Raw genomic sequence first — 25,871 nt, forward strand, 5'->3', positions numbered from 1 at the left:
ACAGAAGAGCGAGCGGGAGAGAGAGAGAGGGAGAGGTGAGGTGGGAGAAACTGCAAACTGTGCGAAAAAGTGTGTACAACGGAGCGAAAATGCTGAACACATGCCAATTACCAGGGCCAACACACAAAAAATGTGCCGAGGTGCCAAAATGAGGCCTGAACAAGAAGCAGCACCAGCAGCAGGAGCAGTAGCAGTACGCGTGAGATGAAGGTGGTAACAGCCATCCTCCCAGCCCCCTTCACTCGCACTCGCACTCGCACTTCTACTTCCCACTCACATAGCGGCAGTTTTAAGGTCGCGAATACCAAACGACATTTTACATTTACATACAAATGTATAAAAAGGAGCAGCAACAACAGCAAGAAGAGGAGAGGGCAATGGGAAAATCCTTCTTTTTCTGTTGGGTGCGCTCATGTGAGTCCAGAGGCTGGGATGTAAGGGGCAGAGGCATCCATTTCCCTTTTGCCGTTTTTTTTCTTCTTCTTCTACTTTTTTCCTTGGAACATTTTATTATTTTTTATGAGCCAAGGTATAATCTTTTGACAGAGGGAACAAGCAACGCCAACGAAACGAAACGACATCGTTTGCCATTTCTGTTTTCCTTTTTTTTCCATCCCTCCCTCTGTCTCTCTCAGCCATGTTTCTGCTTTCACATTTCCCCCCACCCCCACACGCTTCTTTGCTTTTTCCTGGCATCTGGGAGGCTGGCCAGGCAGGAAGGAAGAAATCAAGCAACAGCAGCAGCCTCCAAGAAACAACCTCAGTAACTTGATTTTCACCTGTGAAAAATCTTGTGTGTGATATGCAAAAAAAAAAAAAAAGAAACAACAACAACAAGAGAAACGAACCAAGTGTACGAAATTGAGTGGTTACAATTGTTTGTCATTGATGTTGAAACATTTTATACCTTCTCTCTATATGATTTTCATCTCTGATTTCCCCCTGCACACACTTTCTCTTCGTTGCTTTCTTACGGATGTGAAGAGGTCTATTAAGGGGACTTCAAATTGTGAGAATAACGACCTTACAATCAAGATGCCACACGAACTTCAGCTTCTGTCCAAAAGAATTGCAATCCTGTCTAGTTACGCCCAACTTAACGTCTGTCTATGTCTTCAGCTAGCATTTATTTTTTACTTGATCTATCAGTTGGCTGATTAAACCTAACATTTGCCGGCTTCTACTTGTCCTACGGTATCTTAGTGTCGTCACTTCTAACCGTTTTACACACACGCACACGATGCTCTCCTTATTTTTGTTTTCGTTTTAAGTGCTCCCTGTCGTCGGCGTCGTTGTCGTTGTCGTTGTCGCTGTCGTCCTCATCGTCATCGTCGTCGTGCAATTGAAATGAGTTCTCTTGGTTTTCATTTCATTTTCGTTTCTTTGGTAAAGACTTTATTATATTTGTATAATTTGTAAAAGGTATGGCATTAAGGCAGAATTGACTTGGCAACTCCTCCAGCTACCGACGAACCATCAAACCAACCAACCAGCCAGTCAACCAACCGACTCTGTCTTCAGTCTGCTCTTGAAGTGTTTAAGTTATTTTCCCTCGAAAGTTTTGTCGGGTGCCTGCTGCTGTTGCTGCTCCTTCGCTACTTCTCTACTTAAGCAAAAGTCTTGTGAGTAAGTGAAAAGTTGTGTAAGTATTTAAAAAGAAAAGCAACAAATCCCTTACAAGAGGCCTTGGAGTGGTCCCAAAAACACCCAACCATCAACAAACTCAACAGCAACAACCAAATTGTTGGCCATCAATATAAAAATAAAATAAAAAATAACTCACAATTTTCTATCTCTAGAAAAAATACCCAAAAATTTAACAATGTTAAATTAATTACAAAATTTTGTGTATTCAAAAAGATTTAAAGTTTATGATTTTGCAAACAATTATTAAGTTCAGTCATTAGTCCGCCCAACTAGTGCATTTCTTAAAGTGCATTTGAGTTAATAAACCATAATGAATTTTTAATGGCGTTAACGAATCGGCTTATAGAAGGCTTTTACTTTTGATAAAAGGCTTAAACAATGGACTACATTTTTCTAAATTTTCGTAAACTCGACCAAGATGAATTGGATTGTATAAGCTCTTCATTAAAGTCTTACAATTAGGTCGTAGCTTAGGTGAATCTTGTGCCCAGCTAATCAATTTAGCAGTTGAATTTCAGAGATTTTCGCACAATGCATTGGGAATGCAGTTTCCCCGACAATAATGCCAAAATGAAATGCAGCAGCAGTAGCCCTGACAGATTTGCAGTTAGTTAGCAGAGGGCAAGCGATGAAATGGAAAACTTTCCTATTACAACTGATGCTTATCTGCTGCTGCAAAAAAAAAAAAAGAAAAAAACAACAACAGCAACAAACACTAACATCGGACCATTATTGAGATATCGATGAACTTTTACCAACTTTCCTTTTTTTTTTTCATTTTCGGAAATTTTTTGTTTTTTTTTTCGTAGTAGTTTTGGTTCGTTCATTTCATTTCAAAATACCCTCTTTCATAGCCATGGCTTAAAATGCATTTGGCAATGCGCTTAAAATTCCATAAGCCTGCCGCAAGGGTCACTCCACACTCAGATATCCAATCACCTACTCATTCATAGACGCCACGGGGTCAAGAGAGTGACGAGAGAGAAGAGGGCCAAGAAAATGGTCAGAGAAAAAAGAAGAATGAGAACTTTTCATCAGAGCCAAGTGATGACCGCAAAGAGTCTAACCTCGAATGGATCTGGGGTGTTACATACGAATGTCATTTTGGCCAAAAAAAAAAAAAGAAAGAAAAGAAAACGAATGAAAAAAAAAACTGAACTGAACTGACCGAAAAAGAATTATCGAAAAGTGAATCGAATGCTTTTGCTTCACTCCTACTCTTAGCCTGAGATCCTTTCACATACATTGACAGCTTTAGAGTCAAGGCTTTTAGTATTTCATAATGCCCGAAAAAAACTAGAATGAAAAGAAAAATAAAAAAATGAAACTGAACCCAAAGTTGCAAGCCAGAAAATACGTGTAATACAGACTCTCTCGCTCATTCTGGTTCACTTTTTTCTAGTTTTGGTCCGAAGAAAAACTGTTATTTTTGTGTCAAATACTTTTGGCCAACTGTCCATGTCCAACTTTCGCTGACAGGGCACAAACCCACACTCTCCCTCGCAACCCCCTTTCGGTCGACCCTCTGTCATTCCCTCAAACCTTAATGCACTCGCTGCAAATTAATATTGCACTTTTTGCCACACGACCACCCAGCCACCGCCTTCCGCCATACCGCATCGCATCCCGTTGCCACCATCAACGACCTGCCCCTTCCGCATGTTCTTTCCTTCTACATTTTCTCAGACAAGAAAACTTTTTGCTTGAGTAATACAAAAATTAGTTTCTTCACTTATTGAAATGTCACTGCAAAAAAAAAAAAACGCGGGGGTGGACCCACGTGGGGCATAGGGGAAAGAAATAGAGGATAGGGCAAGGCAGGCCAAATTGTAATTTCCACGTCTGTTCAGCTCACGATTTTTCTCATTTTCTTTCTACGTTTTTCTTCTTGGTTTTTTTTTGTACTTCGCTGCTGCGTCAATTTGCTTGAAATGTTCAACGGTGCCAAATGATTTAGCATCCTCGAGGACAACAAAAAAGAAGCAAAATGTAAGGATAAAAAAGAGAGGAATGGAAAAGTTTTTTAGCTTTTGTTTTCTTCGTACCTACTACCTGAGGGCAGCCTCAGCTGTTCTCTGAACATTTCCCATCAATTTGCTTTTAATGAAAGGTGCGAAAATGAAAATTAAACAAATTAAAAAAAAAAAACAAGGCAAGGAGAATAAAACCAATGTCGTACAAGACGACAACGTAACAACCTGGAGATACTCTATTCAAGTCAGATTTTCAAAACTATTGTAGAAAAGAAAGCAAAATCCACAATATTCTGAATATTAAATTCAGAGTTTTATTGTTATACTGTTTCATTTTCTTAGACTTACAATTCAAAGTTATTGACTAATTCCACCAAGATTAAGGACATTATTACGATTTCAAGGGGTAAATTTCATAAACTGACTTTATTTTGCATACCATGAACATGGCTTATAACATTCGACCAATTTTCTCTTTTTTTATCTCACCCTCTGTGGTTACAGGGTATAAACAAAAAAGAGTGGGGGTGGGGTGGTAAAAAAAGGACGAAGGGAACGCTCTCTTCTCTGATAAGAACATAAAGCTAATGAGCACAACACTTCCAAGACCAAACAAAAAATTCCTTTAAAAAAAAAACAAAAAGGTCAACAAAGTGGCTTATGTCTTTACCAAACAAACTTCTTATCTAATTGGGTCCTTTGCTGTTTCGCGACGACATTCAACCACACGCACACACACACGCGCACACCCCGCGAGTGGCATGAATTAATGTCCTTTTTGGTACATATTTTTTGTTGCCCATTTTAAATCGCCTTTTTTCGGTAATTAATCAATTTGATTGATCATTTTGAGGCGACAAACCTCTCTTGGGCTATGAGTACTGAATGCTACGTGAAAAATGACAAATAAAATGGGATATTTGTTCGCCGCCGGTTTTGTCTCTGTTTTTTTTTTTTTTTTTTTTTGCTTTTCTGCTTGCATTCGTTTTATTAACATTTTAAGTAACTTTTAAATTATGCTAGCTCATTAAGCCAAATTATGAATTGTTCGAATCAATCGTGCTAAATGAAAGGCAAAGGCGTCAAAACGAAAACGATGAGCAAACCCTTTTAAAATTCAACAGAGAGAAAAAACTTTTCCCTTCGCATCCATTTCATCGTTTTTCTTTCGTTCTTTTTTTCTATCTTCTGTATGGTTGTCAAAAGTTTTTTTTTGGTTTTTTTTTTTTTTTTTTTTGTGTGGAATACATAAGTAGATGTGACAGTTTAGTCAATATTATCAAGAAAAGTTATTGGTGAAAATTGGAAGGAGGGTAAAAAGACATAAAGAGAAAGGAACATGTCAAAACTTCATCTAACTGATTTCACTGACTTTACCAAAACGAATAGAGCCAAATGAGCAAAAAAAAAAAACAAAAAAACAAACTTGATCAAATTTTCAAATTATGCTTGCACTCTGTGAGTTCTGAAGCCTTCAAAGTGGTTAGCCAAGGCTCACAGTTTAGTCCTGGCTGAAGTGTTTAAAAAATATGCTTTGATTTGACTTTTATATCATTTTCATATGAAATGTTTGCTATTCTTGCATATTAATTGGGCATTCTCATATTAGCAGTCAAACTACGCCGAATTGTATGCTATATTTTTTGCCAATCTAAGAAAAAAAACATTGACATTTGCTCGAGAATGAAACTACTTTCTATGAAACTGTTCAGCAGGATTTGTAAATACCTAAGAGAAACCCATCATTTCTTTCATTTAGTTTCATATTTTTGATATGGATATGAATCTGACCTTAAATATTTAACAATAAGGGATTGAGTTAAATATCTTGATACTTTAAAAATAAACTCTGAACTAGCTTTTCAAAGCTTTCATTCAAAATAAGTTGTTTATAGTATTGTTATAGGGGAGATCTCAGCATTTCTGGTTATGGTGTTGTTAAACCATTTCATTTCAATATAAAAAGTACATTTCTATATGTTTGCGTTAGTCCAATGACAAAAGACTTTAGCCATCTTCCCTTCTCTAGTGTAAATTGGCGGCATTTTTGAAAATATTTCAGCTTAAGTAAAGTGACTGAAATCTGTTATCTGTTGATAATTGTAACCAAAACAATAACTTTTTGAATAACCCCCATTAAAGATAAATATATAATTGAAGAATAGCTTTACAAAAACAAACCAAAAGGATACAATAATTTACAATTAAAAGGTCAACTCACTTCATCAAATTTAACAAGAAAATGTCATTACATTGGCCAAACGAAAAACGAGTGAGAGCAAGAAAAACCAGCAAGGGTATGAGAGAAAGTAAGTGAGAGAAACAGAGACAGAGATTGAGAGAAGGGAGAAGAAGACCGAGTGGGTTTAACAGTAGCTCTTGCCACATCCTGTGGACAGCGTAAAGCTTTTAAGTCCAGCCTTCCCACAGATGCCAATGCTGTCGTCGCCGCAGCAGCCGACATTTGTCGTGCCATTCACTTAACAGTTTGAAAGCTTTATTTTACCGGGCAGCGTAAAAGCTTTCAACAGAGCCAGAGTCATGTTAAAATACGGTCGCCTGGTGGTCGACAGGCGATTTACATTATTTATAGAGGGGGCTGGCAGCAGGCAGGAAAACGGACCAAAGAGGAAAAAGAGCAGAGTACACTCGTTAGCTGAGTGTTTATTTAGTACAGTAAAGATTTACTATGGCAAACTGTTGGAGGATTAATACAATGGAAATGGATATAGCTAGGCAGTGAAAGAGACAGGAAGAAAACGAGAAAAAGAGAGAGAGAGAGTAAGTGGAGACAGAATTGTTGTACATTGTAATGTGACTGGTAATTGTGTGATACTTTAGTCAATAAAAGCCATAGAAAAGACCGGCAAAAAAGTGGTCTACTATCACACACACACACACACACACACACACACGCGTAGCACACATATACAGCTCTTAAGCTTATCAAAACACAACACACAGTGACATACAAGACCCATTCAAACACGTGCCCAAACAAGCACAAACACGCACATAACGTACAAATGTGTGGTGAGTACGTGAAATTGGGTACGCCGCGAATGCGGATGCGGGTGCGGTGCGGGTGCGGTGCTGGTGGACAAACGGAACAAAAGAGAAAAACGTGATTCTAATCGCATTTGTTCAACGACTTGGCATTTTGCTGTTGTTGTTGTCGTTGTTGTTGTTGCTGGTGCCGAGGTTTTCTTTATTATTGTTATTCTGGACATTGGGATTTAGCCTAATTGAAATCGCCTTTTCCTACCATAGATGAGAAGAAGTATGAGCATGATGAGAACGACGACGACAATGATGATGATGATGATGATGATGATGACAATGAGAGAGTAGGCTTAATCGTAGGTTGACCCACTGTGATTTGTGCATTTGCTTACATTGCTTTTGGTCTTCTTTTTTTTCGTTCTTAGCCTGGTTATTTTATGGCTTACGATGTTATTTATTTATTTATTATTGTTGCTTATTGTCGTCGTAAAGTTAGTCTATATATATTTTTTTTTTTTTTGCACTAGAACACGTTGGCGCTGCTGCTGCTTCTGGTTATAATCAAATTCATATATAAACAGTAATTTTTCACACACACTCAAACACACACACATGCACACGTACGCACGCTAACATTGCATTGCATACTTTTCAGCGAGCGCGAAATAGACAGGAAGAGAGAGCGAGAGCTAGCGCTCAGGCAGAGAAAGAGAGAGCGAGAGAGTTGGTGAGCGAGTAAGTGCAAGAGAGATAGCAAAATTGCAGTTACTGCAGCTGCTGCTGTTTCTGTTTCTGGTCGTTGTTGAATATTCCTTTCTTTCTTGCCTTGCCTTTCCTTTGCTTTCTCCACTTTTTTTTTTCGTTCTTTTCTTTAAATAACACTAAAAAAAAAAAGAAACTTTCGTTTATACACAATTTTCAGGGATTGTGAACTGATTTTGCAGGCTTCTTTTTGTTGTTTAAGGCAAATATTTTGTGTGTGTGGATTTTCCTTTTTTTAATGAATTTTTGTTTTCGATTGTTATTCTTTTTTGGTTGTCTTCTTTTTTTATTTATTTATTTTTTGTTAAACAACCGCACACACACACACACACATGCGTAAATTTTTTAGTTGATTATGAAAAATTTTTGTAGCGCAACACTATAAGCAAAACAGCAGCAGCGCGCAATGACAGTCGGTCCGAACGTCAACAGCAGCAGCAGCAGCAGAAACCGTCGTAGCAGCAGGAGCAGCGGCAGCAGCACCAGCAAAAGCAGCAGCTAGAGGCACGAAGATAGAGAACCACCGAAGCTGTAAGCAATGGGAAAGCTTTACTCTGGAAGCTGCTGCGAAAGCTAACCCAAAGGTAAGCCCAAGCCCCCGACCAAGAAGAGAGTAAGCGAGAGCAAAAGAGTATGGAAGAGAGAGCGCATGCGCCGCTTAAGGCATGCTGGAAAAGGAGGTTATGGAGAGAGAGAGCGATACAGTGAGGACGGAGAAAGGATATTTTTGTCGAATTATGTGTCAGTGTAACAATGGAAGAGTAGACAATTGCAAGCAGCCAAATGATGTGTTACATCGCAAGCTTACAAAATGGAGCGGGTGGGGGCAGGAGGAAGAGACAGGGCAACACTTAAGAGCGAAACTGGGTAGCACGTCTGCTTGGCTGGGAGTTTTTAGATGAAAGCGGAAGCCTCATTAGTGTCAAGGCGAAAAATTTTTCGGGCTTTCAAATTGGCAAGTTGGCAATTATTTTCATATACCCACACATGTGTGGGTGTGTGTGTGTGTGGGGTTAAGCCACGCCCTCCAACTAAAGCCGGCTTTGGCATTATCTTTAGGGAGTTACAAATATACACCAAAATGTAGGCAAACGTCTCTTTGTATTGGTGTGTTTGTGTGTTAGTTTGTTTTTAATCAACGTAAACTGGGTCAGGCTTTCGTCGAGAGTTCTTTTGCTACAGCTAGTAGGGATGAGATGGCAGGGGACGATGGTAGATGATGATGTTGATGGCAAAGCTAGAGGTACAGCTAGGGGTAGCAAAGACGAAGGCCTAAAAATATCATTTATGCCAAATGCCGTAGTTGACTTTCCCTCCACTTTTTTTTTTGTATTTCTTTTTGTTATATTCCTCCATATATATATATATATATATATAAATGTACTATATAAAATATATATATATTTATATATATATATAGGTATGTACGAGTGCTGTATGAGTGAATAACAGAGACTGTAACAGATGTATGGGAAGAGCCAACATTTGCTGTTAAGCTTTTCAACAAACGGGCGGGCAGGTAGAGTTCTCTTCTAACTGGTTGACCCAGTTGCCAGTATGCCTCTATTAATAGCACAACATAGTGTTACAGAAGGGTAGGTCCAAAAAAAAGGAGGAAAATGAAAGGAAAGAGTCTTTGCTTCTCTTCAATTCGGCAGAAAGAAATGGAAAATGGGGGTTGAGGATGCTGTCACTGTCGCTGCTGCTGCTGCTGCTGCTTCTGGATGATGGATGCTTTTTGGACATTTTAATGGTGACATTTGTCCAAAAGAAGAAATATGTCTTTTTTCAATATAAGCAAAATTGCAGTTAGAAAATATTGACAACTAGTTATTTATTTATGAAATTATTACTTTGTTGTCCTTGAATAATTAATAGTTTACTTTTGCCAGAGTCCATATGAAATATTTAATGTGATACTTTTCAATTTGTTTTATAGCCAATTCTTTCATTTAATCGATACTTTTCAATTTGTTTTATAGCCAATTCTTTCATTTAATCGACTTTAGTTTAAAATCAATAATGGATAAAAATAAAAGATTTTGAAACGATTCATTGAGTCTTCTACATTACACTTAGCTCAAATCAAACTAGTTTGTACTATTAATTTTGTGTAGTGTGCTTTTAGGCTTCTATGAAAAATGTGTAATACGTAAATGATTGTCCTGCAATCGTTGGATATAGGATATGCATTTATAAGGCATTTTTAATATAGATGACATGGAGAATTTTGATCTATCATTATTAACGACTAACGATTATATTCAGAGATTCATTTAGAAGATTTTTGCTATTTCTGTGCTTTATGCAGGATTATAATTTTCCGTAAATGAATGAAAAGATATTCTATGTGCTATTAAACTTAAGTTAAATCACTTTTAGTCTTGGTTCTATAACTATTACGCTATGATCTTTGTTATTTAGTAATAACGTTTAGAATTTAGAGATACTAGGGGCCCATCTTCGAGTAAAGGGATCTGTAAATATTTAGGCTTCTCTACTTATTTGACTTTGCCTTGCTGACTTGAAAACGGACAAGTTTCCTGACTTTGGTATAATTTAATGATATTTCAAATGAATATATATAACGTAAGGGCATCAGCTTGTTGAAAACGTTCACTTACCTCTGACGAAGTGAGATAACACATGCGCGAATCAGTGCTCTCAATAGAGGCCTGTTGTACAATTCCATAGCGCGAATCACGATCACTTAAATACTCCGAACGCAAGCTATCCTGACGTATAAACTCAGCACTGCAAAATGAGAATACAAAGGGCATCAATTACAAATATAATTTGGTATTTCAATTTCAATATTTGACATACCGTTGCTCTAATGAATCAGCACGGGCACTCTTATAGCCCGAATCATTTAAACTGCTATCCTGACGCAACGAGGGCAACGAATCCCAGGGAGAACGTTTGTGCCCAGAGCCAGGAACTTGTTGGGTCATCATGCCATGACCGGAACCGGAACCAATAGTAGAGCTACCCGAACGCCAACCATCCGAATGACGGAACCATTGAGCGCGAGCCGATTCCCCAATGCAAGAGGCGCAACGAGAATTCGAGAAACTGCAAGAAACAAGTCAAATTAATGCAAAGTTTATAAAATAAAGTACCAATGATAGTTCGAAATACCTAGCATTGTGATCCGATAGATAACCACGATCCCTTTCGCGCTCACGCTCACGTATCAATTCATTTCGATCACTATAGTAGCCATCGCGATCACGATCGCGTTCCTTGTCCCTAATTGTTGACAAGGGTCGATGTGGTGGCAAAGGTAAGGTTGACGATTTGGCATTGGCTAAAAAAGAAATCAATCATTTAATTAGTAAATTTCAAAATGCTGCTAACATGTAAAACTAATGGTAAGCCAACAGCTTATTAACTGATAGATAAAAGTATAAAAAACAAGATATACGATAAAGACATTAAGATAGTTGCGTGCATTCATTTTTGAAATGGAACTACTTACGCCTACGTAGTGGATATGGGCTGCGCTGTGTTGATCCTGGTAGGCTTTCAGCGAATTCTGATGATGTTTGTTGTTGTTCGTGGTGGTTGTGGTTTAGTAGTAGTAGTAGTAGTAGTAGTTGTTGTTGTTGTAGTGGTGATATATGTCAGTGGTGGAGAGCATTTTGATTTTGTGATATATAGATTTTTGATTTGTGGATTTTATGATTTTTAGCATAAATGTATATATATTATATTCGAATTGAAATTGTTTCTTGCGTTTGACATTAAAATATTAATAGAAATGTTAATGCGTATGAATCGTTGTTGCGAAAGAAATAGTTTAGAAAGTATATAGGAAATAATTGATGGACGATATACATATTATATAGGATAAGCAGAATGTTTAAGCAGGACTTTAAGCTAAGTAGAAGAAGGAGAAGCCTATTTGGAACCTCTAAGAAACGGCATGACTTTAAAAAGAAAAACATAAGGAGAGATTCAAAAAGTAATTGATCAATCAAAAATTTAATAAAAAATTGTTTCAATCCTTCGATTTGCAAAGTGAATATCAAGAACTAAGATTAAACTTTTTAGATTTGAGTCGAAATTGCGCCCAAAAAATGATCCTAAAAGTAGTCAACACACCAACATAAAAATATAAGTTATTGGTTTTAAAATTTAATTATCAAATCTCTAACTAATTGGGCTTGAAAATCAATAAAATTTCTTTTCAGAATCTGAGAATAAGTTTAGTAAACAAGTTTAAACTGTAACATCGAGCCAGTAAATGTAAAATGTGAAATCTTTTCCCCCTAAAGTATGCAAAGGTTCGCTTTTCGAAACAGAACGAATCGTCGACCGACAACGAAATTAAATTTCAAATAAATAAACGAAAAATTTAAAATATTATAATTCCCTTTGCTCTCTATCCGCTTTATGGTGTTTTTTTTTTTTTTTTGCAGCTTAAAATCCTTTGAATTCTTTTGCTATCTCTATCTCTTGGCGCACACATTGCCGGCTAAGCACACACACAGACACCAGCCACCCACACACCCATTGTCAGGCTAGTGTGCTGTGTAATCAGATTATCACCCACTGGAATATCCACACGTTGTGTGAACAATTCGCTGACTTGATTAATTCCAACCGAAATTGACAAGTTGAAACAAAGCTAATTAAAAATTCGATTAGGTGGACGAAAGAAAATGGAATTAACAAAAAAAAAAACAGAGAAAAACAGAGAAAAAGGAACGAAAATTAAACGAAAAACGTTCCGCTAGTGGGTGGTACAACAACAACTAGAACGAAATTTCTTTTTTGTTTTTATTTTGTTGTTCAGAGTGAGGGAAGGTTTATTACTTTCGAAAAAAGGGGGAAAAGTTTTTAAAAATCGCTAACGAAACCAAAACAAAAAAGCAAAAACCAAATTGAGTAAACTCACCCAGATTCTCCATGCTCTGCGAAAGAAGTGCCTCAAATGTGTGCAAACTATAGGATTCGGCATCCATGCCCTTGGCCAGAGTGTTTCTAAGATGCATTTCATATTCGAGCAGCAGACGGGATGTGGGACTTCCTGGTGTTGGTGTTACATTTGGTGCCTGTCCATGATGATGCTGATGGCGCGAGCGTGGCTGTGGCTGCTGTTGTTGCTGTTGCTGCTGCTGTTGCTGCTGTCCGGGACCAGATTGCTGTTGTCCTCCACCATACGATTGATCCTGATCGGAATTACCATTGCTGGAGCTTGGCGTTGTGGCATAACATTGATTATCAAACATGACATTATCCGAGGGTGGTGAACCCTCAATGCAACTACGCTCACGCTCCAACTCCAAGTAGAGATTGCGTGGCGGATAGCCGCGACCAATTTCATGAGAAGATCTACACAATCAACAGGAAGAACGGCAAAACAATCAAAATAAATAAAAGAACAAAGCAAATCGTTTTTGATTAGCCCACCTTGATCCAGAGAATCGCGACGACTGACTACTGGCACGACCCATTGTATTGTTATTCATGACGTGATGTCCACCGCCGACGCCGGCTACGCCCATGCCGCCCATCATGCCGCCGCCAGCACCCATCATGCCACCACCATGTTGATGCATCATGTGCTGTGGCCCCAAAGTCTGGGCTGCATTCGCATTATAATAGTTGTAACGTCGTCGCCCCATCTCGGGTGAGGTAACCGGGCTCTCGGTGCTGGGCATCGGTTTTAACATGCGTTTCAATGTGCTAGTATCGACATTCATGTCCTCGGTGCTCTTGGTTTTGCGGCGTGTATTATTGTTGATTACGTTGTGCTGGTGCATGTCGTGCGAGTGCGCATCGCGTGTCTAACAGAGAGTACAATAGAGCAAAGAGACAGAGAGAAAAGTGGCATGAGCAAACAGACATACACAGAGAGAGAGAGAGAGAGAGAGTAAGAGTAATTAGTCTGTGTGTGTGTGTGTGTGTGCGGGTGAGTTCCTTTACCCTCTGCAAATATTGTAGTTTCAATTAAATCAAGTTTACACATTTACTATATACACTAACTTATACTAACTATCTTTATCTTTAACTAACCATATCATCGCCAAAGTCCTTAGTGCGTGTGCCAGTTGATTTCGAGGAGGAGGATGTACAAGTGCCCACACTCTGATGCAAGCCGCCACCAACTTGTGTGCCTTCGTTTTTCGATAGATCCATATCCATTTGACAAGTGCCAGGATCATCGCTGCCCACCTGTGATCCCACATGATTCTGTGAGCACATATCAGAGCCACTGCCAACGCCAGTTACAATAACGCCAGGTGTATTTGTATTAACACCGGCATTTGAAACGCCCATTGAGCCATCCGGTCCTTGTCCTTTCATTTGGCGTTGCAAAGTGTCTATAAAATTCGTGTGTGTGTGTATGTGTGTAAAAGAAAAGAAAGATGTCAATTTGTCACAAAAGTGATAATGAGTTTTAATGTGTGTGTGTGTGTCTGTGTGTGTGTGTGTCTCACTCACCACCGCCTTGACCTATTGGACCCACACCTGGGGCTACATTATCGTATAGCGAAGTGCTGCTGACGGCACTAACAACTTTTCCTTGTTGTTGGAGCTGCTGTTGTTGTTGTTGCTGCTGTTGCTGCTGTTGACCGCCGTCAACATCGGTGATTCTGTGAGAGCCGACATTACGCGGCAAAGTGGATGAACCTGCAATGAATATGATGGCGATGAGTTTGATGGGGGCGAGGCGCGGTGGACGTATTTCTTTTTTTCTTTCTTCTCATTCATTTTGTTGGATATTTATTTATTTTGATTGTGGTTGGGTTTTGGAGGGGGTTTTTAAAGGGGGGGGGTATAACCTAATGTTTCTAAAGCTCTGTATTTGTTGCATTTGTAATATATCTCTAAATATATTTTATTATTTTTGGGAAAAAGTGAACTTAAAAATAATAACAAGACCAACGTAAAACGTAGGGAAGTAACCGAGTTTTGGTTTTTTTTTTTTTGCATTTATTTGTGATTCATATATATGTATTTTGGTATTGTTTTTTTTGGATATTTGTTTTTGTTCTCACCTCTAACACGTGGATCGGTTCTCAGGCGCGCATATTGCTCGGCGGACATGCAGGTGCACTGGGGCTCTTGGCGAACGCGCGACGGCGATGCCGGTGTACTTAGCGGCTTTCGTTTGGCCTTCACTTTGCCGCCGCCGCTTTTACCACCGCCGCCGCCACCACCACCACCGGGTGGATCCAATTTCAGGGAATACGACGACGAGGCCTTTCGTGAAAATTTGAAAGAAGGCGACTGTAAAACGTCGCACTATCATTAGGTTAGTTGATTGGGATAACAAGGTACAAGGTGTGCGGTTCTCTCTTTCTATTCTCTCCTCTCTTTCTCTAATTCCTTTGTCTCCTGTCTCTCCTGCCTCTTGTTTCTCTTCTATACATACATATATATATATACTTTCAAATATATGTATATATATCTATATATGTACATATCTATTATTTAGAATGCCCAATGCAAGGCAAGCCTAGGCGAAAATATTCAAGTACTTTTTCTTTTGCCTTTGTGTAAGGTGGTTTTCTATTTTCTATTAAGTAGAATATATATAGAGTATATATAGTGCAATTTGTGACAGAAGTGCGCTTTAAAAAGGAAGAAAGCCTTGGTGTTTGTTTGTCTTTAAATTGGTTTTACAATAGTTTTATATTAGTAGTAGGATAGTAGTTTACGTATAGAGTTGGTTTTTTCGGGATTTTCTTTTTGTTTCTAAGAAGAATTTCACACTTATGCAATTATACAATACAACAAGTAGCTTCAGGATTTTGCCTTATGTTATATACATACATACATATATATACATATACATGTAATAGGAAGAATATATAGTGAAAATAGGTATATTTGCTTTTTGATAAGCTAGCGCTTGGCGCTAATCTATAGGTAATAGTAGCAGTAATCGGTTACTTTTTGATTCGTATCTGATTTGATTTCATTGCCTGTTTCGTTGAATTCGTTTTGAAACATTTAATCATTATTTATTGTAAGCCTTTGTGTGCGCTATGTTATTGTAGTTCTTGTATTTGTTCTTCTTGTTGTTGTTGTTGTTGTTGGTATTTGGGGGTTTTAGAAACCTTTTTCTTACAAGAATATTACTAAATTCTCTGATAAATCTATTCAATATATTTATATGTATGATTTTCGCTCATTTTCGTTTTGTTGTTACTTGATCTTTGAAAGTTCTCATCAAATTTTCAAAAAAAACCGCCCACTGGGTTAGGATTGGATATTGGGATCTCTATATAGACATATGTATATAGTTTGCTTTTGGGATATTTGGGGATAATTTCTGGGATTTTTAGGGCTCATCATCGTTAACGGTTTGTAGGGGATAGGTAACGGTATTGTAGTACAGGATACGTGCGATTGTTTTAAAGCGTTTGGCGTTTTTCTTTTGCATTTCATCATTATAAACATATATATATATACACACACATATATATATATATATATATATATATATATATATATATATTGGTAGGAAACATCCATCATATCAATCAATCAGTGAATCAATTAATCAGTCAATATACAATTGAAAATTGCCATAAAAGAAAAATATTTTTTTTTTTAGGTTTTTGTTTTCGATTTGTTTTGTTCATACAAAATGCAAAAGTAAATATAAAAAAGATTTTTTTTTTTTTTTTTTTGGTTTTTTGTTATACATAGAAAAAGTAAGTTAAATAAAATAAGTTTTATTTTTTGTTAGGGTTAAAGGGGGACAGTTAGATTTCATTTAGTTTAGAAAGATAGAGATAAAGTCGTGTGTTATTTTGTTAAGTTTTTTGTGTAATTTTTTTTTTCAATTTTTTACATTTTCAAATTTTTTTGTTTGGTTTTTTTTTTTTTTGTTTTGGATCAAATGAAATGCATTTTAAAAATGAAACATTATTATTATTATTATTAATTTTTTTTTTGTTGTTGTTGTTGTTTTTGAAACGAATTTTTGAATTTGTTGTCGTGTTTCGAGAATGATTTCGAAAAATGATTTAGAAGAGAGAAAAAGAAATGAAAGTATATATAATATAAATACATTTAACAAATTTTAGTGGGTTGTGTGCGGGTGTCTTTGTCCCTGTGTGTTTGTGTGTCTGTGTGTGTGTGTGTGTGTGTGTGTAGGTATGTGTTTTGTTCCTAACTTTACATTGGAATGAAGTTTGTATTCTCTTTTAGTTAGATAAAGTTCTTCGATTCAGATATATGTATATATATAAAGAGTCAGCGTAGGTGAGCGAGCGTGGGTCATAGGAGGAGAATTTGTAGGAGATTTTTTAATATAGGTGAAGGCACACATATAGAGTGAAAAGGAAATAGAAATAGACAACACTTAGAGACTCTGTTAGTGATAGAGAGGTGATCATGCCCATCGAAGGGATATACAGAGAGATAGAGAGATCTACACTAATAAGAATAATAATAATAATAATAATAACAATAATAATAATAATAATAGATGATGAAATCTGTTGTTCTTTCACTTTTGATTCTGGAGTTGCCTCGGATTTCTGCATTTCGTTTTTTTTTTTTTTTTTTTGTTTTTCTTTTTGCGTTTATCTCTTTTGGCGGAAGGAAGTGAGAACAACATTTATATATATATTTATGGAAACAAAATAAAATAAGAAACTTAGGTAATCTATATGTAGATTATGTACGTAATGCATGTATTTTATATCGAAAAGAGAGGAAGGCATGAAGCGATACTAACGTATTTTTTTACAATGTAAGATACCTGCAACAAAATGAGGCGCAAAAAGTAAGAAGAAAGAAAAACGAAAACGATTCATTAGACGGCTAGTCCAAGATAGGTTTTTTTTTTGTTGGTTTTTTTTTTTTTTTTTTTTGTGGAATTTTAATGTATTTTTCTTCATTTTTTGTCATGTATTCTTACGAAGAATGGCGAGTAGCGAGTAACGAGTAGCGAGTGTTTGACTAAAGAGTATAAATATGCAAGTGTGCGTATGTTGTCTGTCTGTATCAAATACACGAGTCGATCGAACACCTTGTTCAACTTTCCAATTTTCAATTTTGTCTAATAGGAATTTGGTAATAGGTAAAGACCTATTTTGATATTGAACATACATATGTAGGTACATATGTATCGGCATTTTATTAAACTTAATTATAGTATCGCCAAAGTAAATACTAGAGAAGTAGAAAGTTATGCGTAGTCCTTCAGAGGACTATCAATCATTATGATATGAATAAAGGCTAAGTACAATCCAAGGTAATCATAAGGAATTAAAGACGCGCTTTTGGAAAGTAGTCCTTGTGAGGGTGAGGGTTCTTTACAATCCTTGTGGCAACCTCAAGAAGGATAGTTTGGATCTTTGATTTGAATTTAAATGATTTAAGATCGTTCATCGTGTGTTCTGAGTTTGTGTGTGTGTGTTAATGTGTGAATGTATTTGTATGCTAATGTTGTTAAGTAACTACTTTGTTGAGAGAAAAAAGATAAAAATGATATAGGATACTACACTACATAATACAAAATACTTAACTTTTGCCAGATTGATATATATGTATATATACGAGAAAAACAAATGAGAAACCAATCGAAAACAAGACGACAAAAAACTAAGCCCAAAGTAAAAGTTTTTCAACAATTTTCGATCGTTTTTTTTTTTTCTTTCGTTTTGGAAACTAATTAGAAGGAATTGATATAAAATCTGGATATTTTCGAAAAAGTCGTGTTTAAAGGTATGTGGGTTGGTGTATGTCTGCGCGTGTGTGTGTGTGTGTGTAGATGTGACTATGAATAGGAGTTACAACAATGATTAGATGAATGTCAGAGTTCAGCATAGTCATTATGATCATCATCATCATCATCGTCGTGGTCGTTTTTGTCATCATCTTCATCTTGTTCTCGATAAATGTTTGTCGATGTTTTTGTGGTGTATTTTTGTATCATTGGAAGGGAAGGATTTTAACTAAGTGTAAGTAAGTAAATTGATAATTGCTTCTTCTTTTTCTTTTTTTAGTTCTCGTTTGATTTGTTTTTTCTTTTTGTTTTTGGTGAATGGGTGGTAACTGAGGTATTTAGGTAAAGGTTATCGTTTTTTTTTTCTTTTGGTTTTTTTTTTCGTAGCAAATTTGATTCTCATTTTTGGATTTTGATTTGGGTGAATTAGAATTTGTTGTTGCTTTTTTTGAAATTTCTTGGCTTTTAAAATTTTTGTTTTTTTTTTTTTTTGTCTTGTGACTGGCCAAAAAAAAAATGGAAAGAAACTGTAAGAGAATACTTACACAGCATTCGCGAAACTGTTTGGCATCAATAGGGGAAGTGAAATTTAAGCCCCAAGTATCATTTGTCATGGGATCCTTCCAATAGACAAAACATTCCGAGGCCTGACCAATGCGTGTGCCTGTGGCATAGCAGATACACAATAAAAGAGGATGGAGAAGTGCAAGTGTAAGTGATTTAGAATCGATATGTTGTTAAGATCGTCGACACTCACCTGGTTGAACAAGTCTCACATCTAAGATCTTATCCACCTGACTATTATAGGCGGTGATGTGGAATATGCATTCGGGTGAATCTTGAATGCAGGTGATATTGACAGGAACCAAATCTTCAGATACTTGTTGCCATTTAACGGTGCCGGCTCCGCTAGCCGATACATGGAAGACCTCAGCCCACAACCTGAACGAACTTGGGTTCATTAATTTAAATTAAACAAGAAGATTGATTGATTTTTGTTGTTGTAGATTTGATTTGAATTGAATTGAATTGATTTTTTTTTTTTTTTGTTTTGTCGGTTGTATTTGATTTGATTTGTGATTGGAAAATATATATTTTTATCCAATTTTTGTGCAAATTTTGTTGTAGTTGTTGATGTTGTTGTTGTTGTTGGGGGGAAGGTAGAGGAAAGTTGTTGTTGGTTGTTGTTGTTGTTGTTGATTGGTTGGTTGGTTGTTGTTGTTGTAGTAGTTAAAGTTGAAGGCGGAAGGCATATTTAGTTGTTGTTGTTGTAGTTGGTTGTGTGGTTTTTATTATTTTTTTTTTTTTTTTGATTTGGATTTTTGGTTACGAAAAGAAAAATCAGATAAAGAAGAACACAATTAGTTATCGAAAGTTAGCGAATTGAATTTTCAGTTATAGGCACAACACAAAAGAGTCAACTAAATTGGGATTTCTTTATTCCTCTTGTGCTCTAGGGCTGAGTGGGGTGGCTGGGGCGGGAGAAAGGGGGCTATAACACACACTCACCTCAATAGATGGCCATCACGACGTCTGGAACTCTGCCAAGGTGAATCCTCATAGCGATAGGCCTTGCGCATCAATGGGGCACAGGAGCAGCTCAATTTGTTACCCATGGCGCAATTGGCACAGCCTGCCGCAGATCCTACCAAACCAGAATTCAATTATAGATTGAGAGTAAGAGAGATTGAAATGCGAGTACCTACCTTTACCAGAGGCACCCCGATGTCACCACATGCCGCTTACATCCGCCTGAGAGAGCGCCTGTCCGCGATTTAGCGACTGGGAGCGTTGATTATGCCGATGGCCGTGGTAGCGACTTCCACGCTGTAAAAATTTAAACAAATAAAACAAACAATGTATAAGAGAAATCATCAATAAAAAGTTCACACCAAATTCAATTTCATTTGGTTTTGTTCGTATTTTACAACTTTTATGCCTATTAACCTAGATACTAAAATATTCCAATATTCTAATTGATACTTGAATTATTAACCCAAGAACTAGAGCTTTACTTTAGTTTTAAAGTAATTTAGCAAATTATTTGAGAATAAGCTCAACTTAAATTATCTTTTGGGTATAATTTTAGCCATGTTAGTTTAAATTTTTTGAATTCTTAGAATTTCTTAGATTTTGCCTAGAAAAGTTTGTATTTTGATGAAGAATTTCAATTTTAGGCTAAAAGGATTTCTCAAAAGAATATAAACAACTATTGTTTAGTCCTTGACTAGATATAAGCTGGAGAAAATTACAATTGATTAGAAAATAATTTCATGATAATTTAATTTGATAGAAAATAAAAAGAAGCTTTTAAAAATAAATTACTAAATAAGAACTGTTCATAAGCCGAAGGCCTTAGTTGCCAGTGCTTGTAAAATACAGTTAGGTTGATAGTTTACAACTATATACTATACTTATAATAATAATAATAATAATAATAATAATAATAATAATAATAATAATAATAATAATAATAATAATAATAATAATAATAATAATAATAATAATAATAATAATAATAATAATAATAATAATAATAATAATAATAATAATAATAATAATAATAATAATAATAATAATAAGATCTGTTCACTTTTTAACTTAATTTCTATAAAATCTTTATTTCCAATCCAAATTTTGCTGACTTTGATAAGAATAATCATAGGGATTGATTTAAAAAATGTTTTTAGGGGGTGTATAATCGAAAAATCATGATTTTCGTCTTAAAAAGTGTATTATTTAGATTGTTTTTAGTAAAAGTAAAAGCTAGGCCTAAGAAGTCTATATAAGAAAGTTAAAGAGTTTATTACTGACATAGGCAAAGAAGGACGAAAGTTGTATTAAAACATCTTATTGATGTGATTCAAAATGTATGGATAAAAGTACCTTCATACTGAATCTTCAATTCAACTCAGTGATCAATTCATTTTTAACATAAAGGAGGAAGAAGCCTTCATTTTGGAAGATTTTGAGATATCAATGAAATTTATTTTTCAACTTGTTTCTTTTATCACTCATCGATCTATGAATTTTGATTATAAACTCAAAAGAAAACTTCACATATGCACTGTGAAAATAGTTAGTATGTTTATATTTATACTAATGCATAAATCAAATGCCTTTAATTGTTAAAAAGTTGATATTTTCAACTTGCTTTTGCTTTCAAAATTACAGTCAAAGAGATTCAAAATATAGATAAATATCAAATTGAAGGGTACATTGAATTAAGTATTTGAGGCACGAAATAAATCGCGTTTAAGCAAGGTCTAGCCATTCGATGAAAATCAATAGACATTTCACATTAAGCAAAAGCCTTGGCATAACTTAATACCCGCATATTTTTTTCAATTTGTTTTCCAATTTTTTTTTCTTGTCTGTTATTTTGTGGCCACATTTTGAACTTGAATCCGAGCCATTAGGCAATAATAATAATTGTTGAAACAACCCACGCCACCAGCGCGCGAGATCATAATAAAGTTGCAAGAGGTGCGAACGGCAGGCCAAGCCAGCCAAGCGACCAAATGAAGCGAGTTCAAGCATCGATGTTTCGGTCTGTCTGTGGCCAAAAGTGCAGGCAGGTATTACTTGCACCTCTTTTTTTTTCTCACATTTGAGGGGGAGGGGAAAACATTTCGTGTAGGTGTCAACAACAGGAAAAACTCAACCTCAAATACAAATCTTTAAAGTTTTATAGAGAATTCTCTCTTGGGCTTTTCACACACACAAACTTTAGATGCAAAATTCATTCTCTATTTCGTTTTTTCTTCCCCTCACGCAGATTTTTCCCCTAATTTGTTAGTTCGCCTATTATTTATATGAATTTAATTTTAAAACATTTTTTATATATGTATATAAAATCAGTTTTGACTCTGTCTAGACCATATGTTGGCCACATTTCCTGATATAAGTACATTTTTTTTGTTATATCTATATATCATCTTATTCTATATCTATTTTTGTTTACAACATTTACCACAGAGACCGGCCCGTAGAGAGATGCTAAAGCGATAGTGGCGAACGGGGCAAAGGAGGGGGGGTTCGCGAGAGGAAAAGCAAAGAGGTGAGAGAACGACACCTGTTTACCAATCGACAAAGGCGACGACGGCGACGCGTTTTCTTTTTGCCCTTTACCGGCTTTTCGTTAAAAGCAACAACAGATTGTTTATCGATCACCGGAAAATCTGGCAAAAAGATCTAACAACAACAGAGGAAAAAAATAACAACATTCCAAATGCACGTCTCGTCGGCAACTAACTGAAAAACCACTGTGAAAACTTAAAGCGCATTCAAACTCTCTGAGACAAATAGAGAGAGAGAGAGAGACAGAGAGAGGGAGAGAGAAAAAGTGGTGTGTGTGGCGCCCACATCTAGCGATCTCCCATATCTCTGTCTATATCTCACAATCTCAATGAGACTGAGGCTAAAACAGATCATTAAGTGGACCAAGCAGCAGCGTCTGTTGTTGGCGTTTTTTGGTTTGTTGTTTTCTTTTTTATACACAAGCAGCACGTGTTGTTGTCAAAAATGTATTTTTAAAATCAATCAAACGGCACTAGGTCTCTCAATTTCTACAAACACCCATCCACCCACTGGGCAATCTCTTCTGCCTGGCTCTCTTCCCTCCTTCCCCCTCTCTATTCTTAATCTCATCAGAATGCTATAAAAAAAACACATAGAACTTGGCGACATTAAAGTGATGACGTCTGGCCCAATTTTGAATACACCTAACACATCACAAGGCAAGAGAGAGTATATCCATTTCGAAGAAACTTTTTTCATCCAAAGATGAAATTTCTGGTCTGTTTGAACTGTTTAGATTAGCAAAGAATATCACAGACGACTTGTTGAAATGAAATGAGTCTCGATCTCCATCTTATGTTTCGTTGGAACCATTATAACTTTACAAAACTGTGATCAGGTTGTATTTAAAATACCTTATCAAAGATAACAGAATAAAATTGCTCATAATATGGAACGAAGAAAATATAACTTTCCAAAATATAGCTACAGATGAGAACTTTTGGCCAACTGTTAACAAAACTCTCCTTAAGAATTTTCCAGTGGAATTAAACAATTCGTTGTTCACACTTTTCAAAACGAAAAGTCTGAACATTATTTTAGTAAATCCAAAAAAAAAAAACGAGTTAACTTTTATTAACTAATTAACTTGTATCTTTAAATAAAAATAAACTATTTTTAAAAAGAACTGCCGAACATTTCGGTTACTAATTCTCTGAGAATGAAATTGAGTAAAAGGGTATGAAATATTCGTCACTTTGTGAATTTGGTTTACTTTTTTGTTTTAACAAGTTGCTTGCCTCCCTTTCTGGTGTTGATTCTTTTTTCTTTTTGTATTGGTGATGAGCTACAAATTGATTTAAATGATCAAGTTGATGACATTATCGAATATATGTATTGACAGTTTTGCTTTTAAAGGTAAACGAGACCTAAAAATTTGTGAAATCAACTTAGGAAACTATATACACATAGATACATATATACCAAATTGGCAGCAGCAATGAATGAATAAACACAGTGACAGCAATCTTAAGGAATGCCTTTGATATGTCATTATGTCTAGTTAAAATGGTAAATCTTAGCTGAGTTAACGACAGCCAAAAAACAGTTCTCTCAAGGGTCATCTAATAGATTTCATTTATTATTGAATTCCACCACAATTAGTTATCATTTTGAATGGTAATCAACGAGATGTTCTTTAAACACATATTGAAAGCTACTTTAATATAATGACTTTAAGATACGAAAACTTATTTTCAAATGTTTTCATGCATAAATCGAAAGGAAAACAAATAAACCTCATTTTATCCTTACTAAACGTCTGTCATTAACCATTTTCGGAGCCACTACAAAATGTCTCAATTGTACTTGAATTCGTAGCAGGCAACTGAGAATAATTGGAAGTAAATCGACCCTCAACTTTCGGGGACCACAGGTTCAGTATTCAGCATGCAAACAAATGGATATGTGATGTTTGAACCCCTGAAGTCAGATGCCAGTTAAGTGATGCCCTGTGGTTCAGTCAGCCACCCATCTGCATGGCCGGTGAAGTTTCAACCACTTAACATGTTGTTGCGTTAACCAACAGAATGCTAATGACCGAGATGGCAACGATATAGTGTTGTTGGATGCACTCTACTTCGAAGTGCAACCAAGTTGGCCATGCTGACCAAAAAAAATCAGATAACACGTTAAAGAGTTCACATTAATTCTCTAGAGAAGCAATACAACGTTTAGTCATCGCAAACTCAATAAGGATAGAATCTTAATGCACATTTCTGCAGTAGACTTTATAGATTAAAGTATTAAACCAACGCAAAGATTTAGTAAAAACTTAGTTGAGTTTACACCAATCAAAAGTTTATCGAATTGACTCCAAATAGTATTAGAAATAAAATATATCTTTATGTTATTCGTTTGAAACCTAGTCAACAAGAGTCCTTAAGAACTTATAGCTCTAGGGCAAAGATTGAACTGAGATTTGGCTGAGTAGGAGATTACGGGGAGGAGGTTGTTTAGGTAAACTTATCGCTAGTCCTATACAGTTTAAATTAGATTTTGGAATGGTGGATAGTGCTGAGGGGTTGGGGCAATGGGGAATTGGGAGTACAAATATTCCATCATCTATAGATTTTTTTGTTGTTTGTTTTTGTTTTTTTTTTTTTCATACACACCTCCACATGACCCCAGCCATCGGCATTCATTTTGGCGGCTGCCTCGACACTTTCTTTGGCACCCATTTTGTTCTTTGTTTTATTAAATTTGATTGGTTATTCTTGATGGTTGTTGTTGTTGTTTGTGAGTAGTTTTTAATATTCAGATTAGATTAAATAGCTGAGAAGAGAAACAGAGATTGGGAGAGTGAGAGAGAGAGAGACAGATTGGATGTTGTGCCTCCTTTATTGATGTTGCTGCTGCTGCTGTTGCTGTTGCTGTTGCCTTGATGATGTCTATTGATAATGATGATGATGATGATGATGTGGATGTTGATGGGGCAGCTGTCAGATGTTATTTATTTTGGGCCAAGCCAAGGAGCAAGAAGAGAGAATTTTTAAGTTTGGCTCTCCTTGTTCAATTTAATGTATATATATGCAAGTATGTTTATATATATATAACGCTTTCTCTTTCCCTCACGTTGGTGGTCTCCCTCGTACTCTCTCTTTCTCTCACTCTCTTCCGACTGCTGTCTCTGTGGATGCTGTGGCGTTGAAAGGGGACTTTCAATGCAACTTTCGTCAAGTTGAAAGCAGTTAAATAATAGAACAGAAACAGCAGAGAAGCGATATAGCGCCTCCTTTCAGTCAATGCATGGGATAAATGCCCGAAAAAGTATGCTATATATATTTTTTTTCGCTTGATAATCCTTGGGTAATCTTTTGGTCCACCTCCTGGGAGGCTGGCTCGTTTTTATTTCAATTTTTCAACACTTTAACTTTAGATTAGATGCAAATATTTTCATCACTTTTTCTTTGCTCTTGTGGCAAAAGGCGTTGCCACACTCTCACACACGCACACACACACGCATACGCAGTTATAATTTTGAATTGAAATTTCTTTTGCTTATTTGATGTTGCACTTTGTAAACAGATATAACTAAAGCGTTGTATTGATATATTTTTGAAGCCGATTTTCTATTTTTCTGTATTATGATTACATTCGTGATGCTGGCGAAAAAAATTTGAGGCGTGTTTTGCGTCCAAATTTTTGGTCCTTTCTTTCTGGTCCTTTAGACCACAGACGGGAATGGTTTTTGGTCTGCTATGCTTGCT

At 36.1% G+C, this 25,871-nt stretch overlaps 2 protein-coding genes across 13 annotated transcripts in view; both read right to left on the reverse strand.

The window, feature by feature from the left end:
- The window catches only part of sif (still life), a 101,891-nt gene extending 82,168 nt beyond the window's left edge, over window positions 1–19,723 (reverse strand). For 3 of the 12 annotated variants that reach the window (XM_068286602.1, XM_068286601.1, XM_068286597.1), the window contains exons 1-11: window positions 19,594–19,723; window positions 18,842–19,035; window positions 18,630–18,748; window positions 14,396–14,627; window positions 13,839–14,027; window positions 13,410–13,717; window positions 12,804–13,180; window positions 12,289–12,725; window positions 10,527–10,695; window positions 10,212–10,460; window positions 10,010–10,139 (exon numbers count right to left, since the gene is read on the reverse strand). In XM_068286602.1, the coding sequence (XP_068142703.1) occupies window positions 10,010–10,139; window positions 10,212–10,460; window positions 10,527–10,695; window positions 12,289–12,725; window positions 12,804–13,180; window positions 13,410–13,717; window positions 13,839–14,027; window positions 14,396–14,627; window positions 18,630–18,748; window positions 18,842–19,035; window positions 19,594–19,700 (2,511 nt within the window). In that variant the 5' untranslated portion in view covers window positions 19,701–19,723. Of the gene's footprint in view, window positions 1–10,009; window positions 10,140–10,211; window positions 10,461–10,526; window positions 10,696–10,866; window positions 10,924–12,288; window positions 12,726–12,803; window positions 13,181–13,409; window positions 13,718–13,838; window positions 14,028–14,395; window positions 14,643–17,091; window positions 17,116–18,629; window positions 18,749–18,841; window positions 19,036–19,593 lie in introns of all 12 variants that reach the window. The other 9 variants (XM_068286598.1, XM_068286599.1, XM_068286600.1 and 6 more) reach the window with 9 other exon arrangements.
- Window positions 19,720–24,842, reverse strand: LOC137574330 (uncharacterized). Its single transcript, XM_068286606.1, has 3 exons — window positions 24,777–24,842; window positions 19,791–19,911; window positions 19,720–19,729 (listed from the first exon to the last, which is right to left on the reverse strand). Exons 1-2 carry the CDS (start codon window positions 24,840–24,842, stop codon window positions 19,813–19,815), a joined length of 165 nt encoding a protein of 54 aa, XP_068142707.1. The 3' UTR covers window positions 19,720–19,729; window positions 19,791–19,812.
- Between the last annotated feature and the right edge of the window lie 1,029 nt (window positions 24,843–25,871).

The sequence above is a fragment of the Drosophila tropicalis genome, unplaced genomic scaffold (assembly GCF_018151085.1).
Source record: "Drosophila tropicalis isolate 14030-0801.00 unplaced genomic scaffold, ASM1815108v1 contig_443, whole genome shotgun sequence".
NCBI lineage: Eukaryota > Metazoa > Arthropoda > Insecta > Diptera > Drosophilidae > Drosophila > Drosophila tropicalis.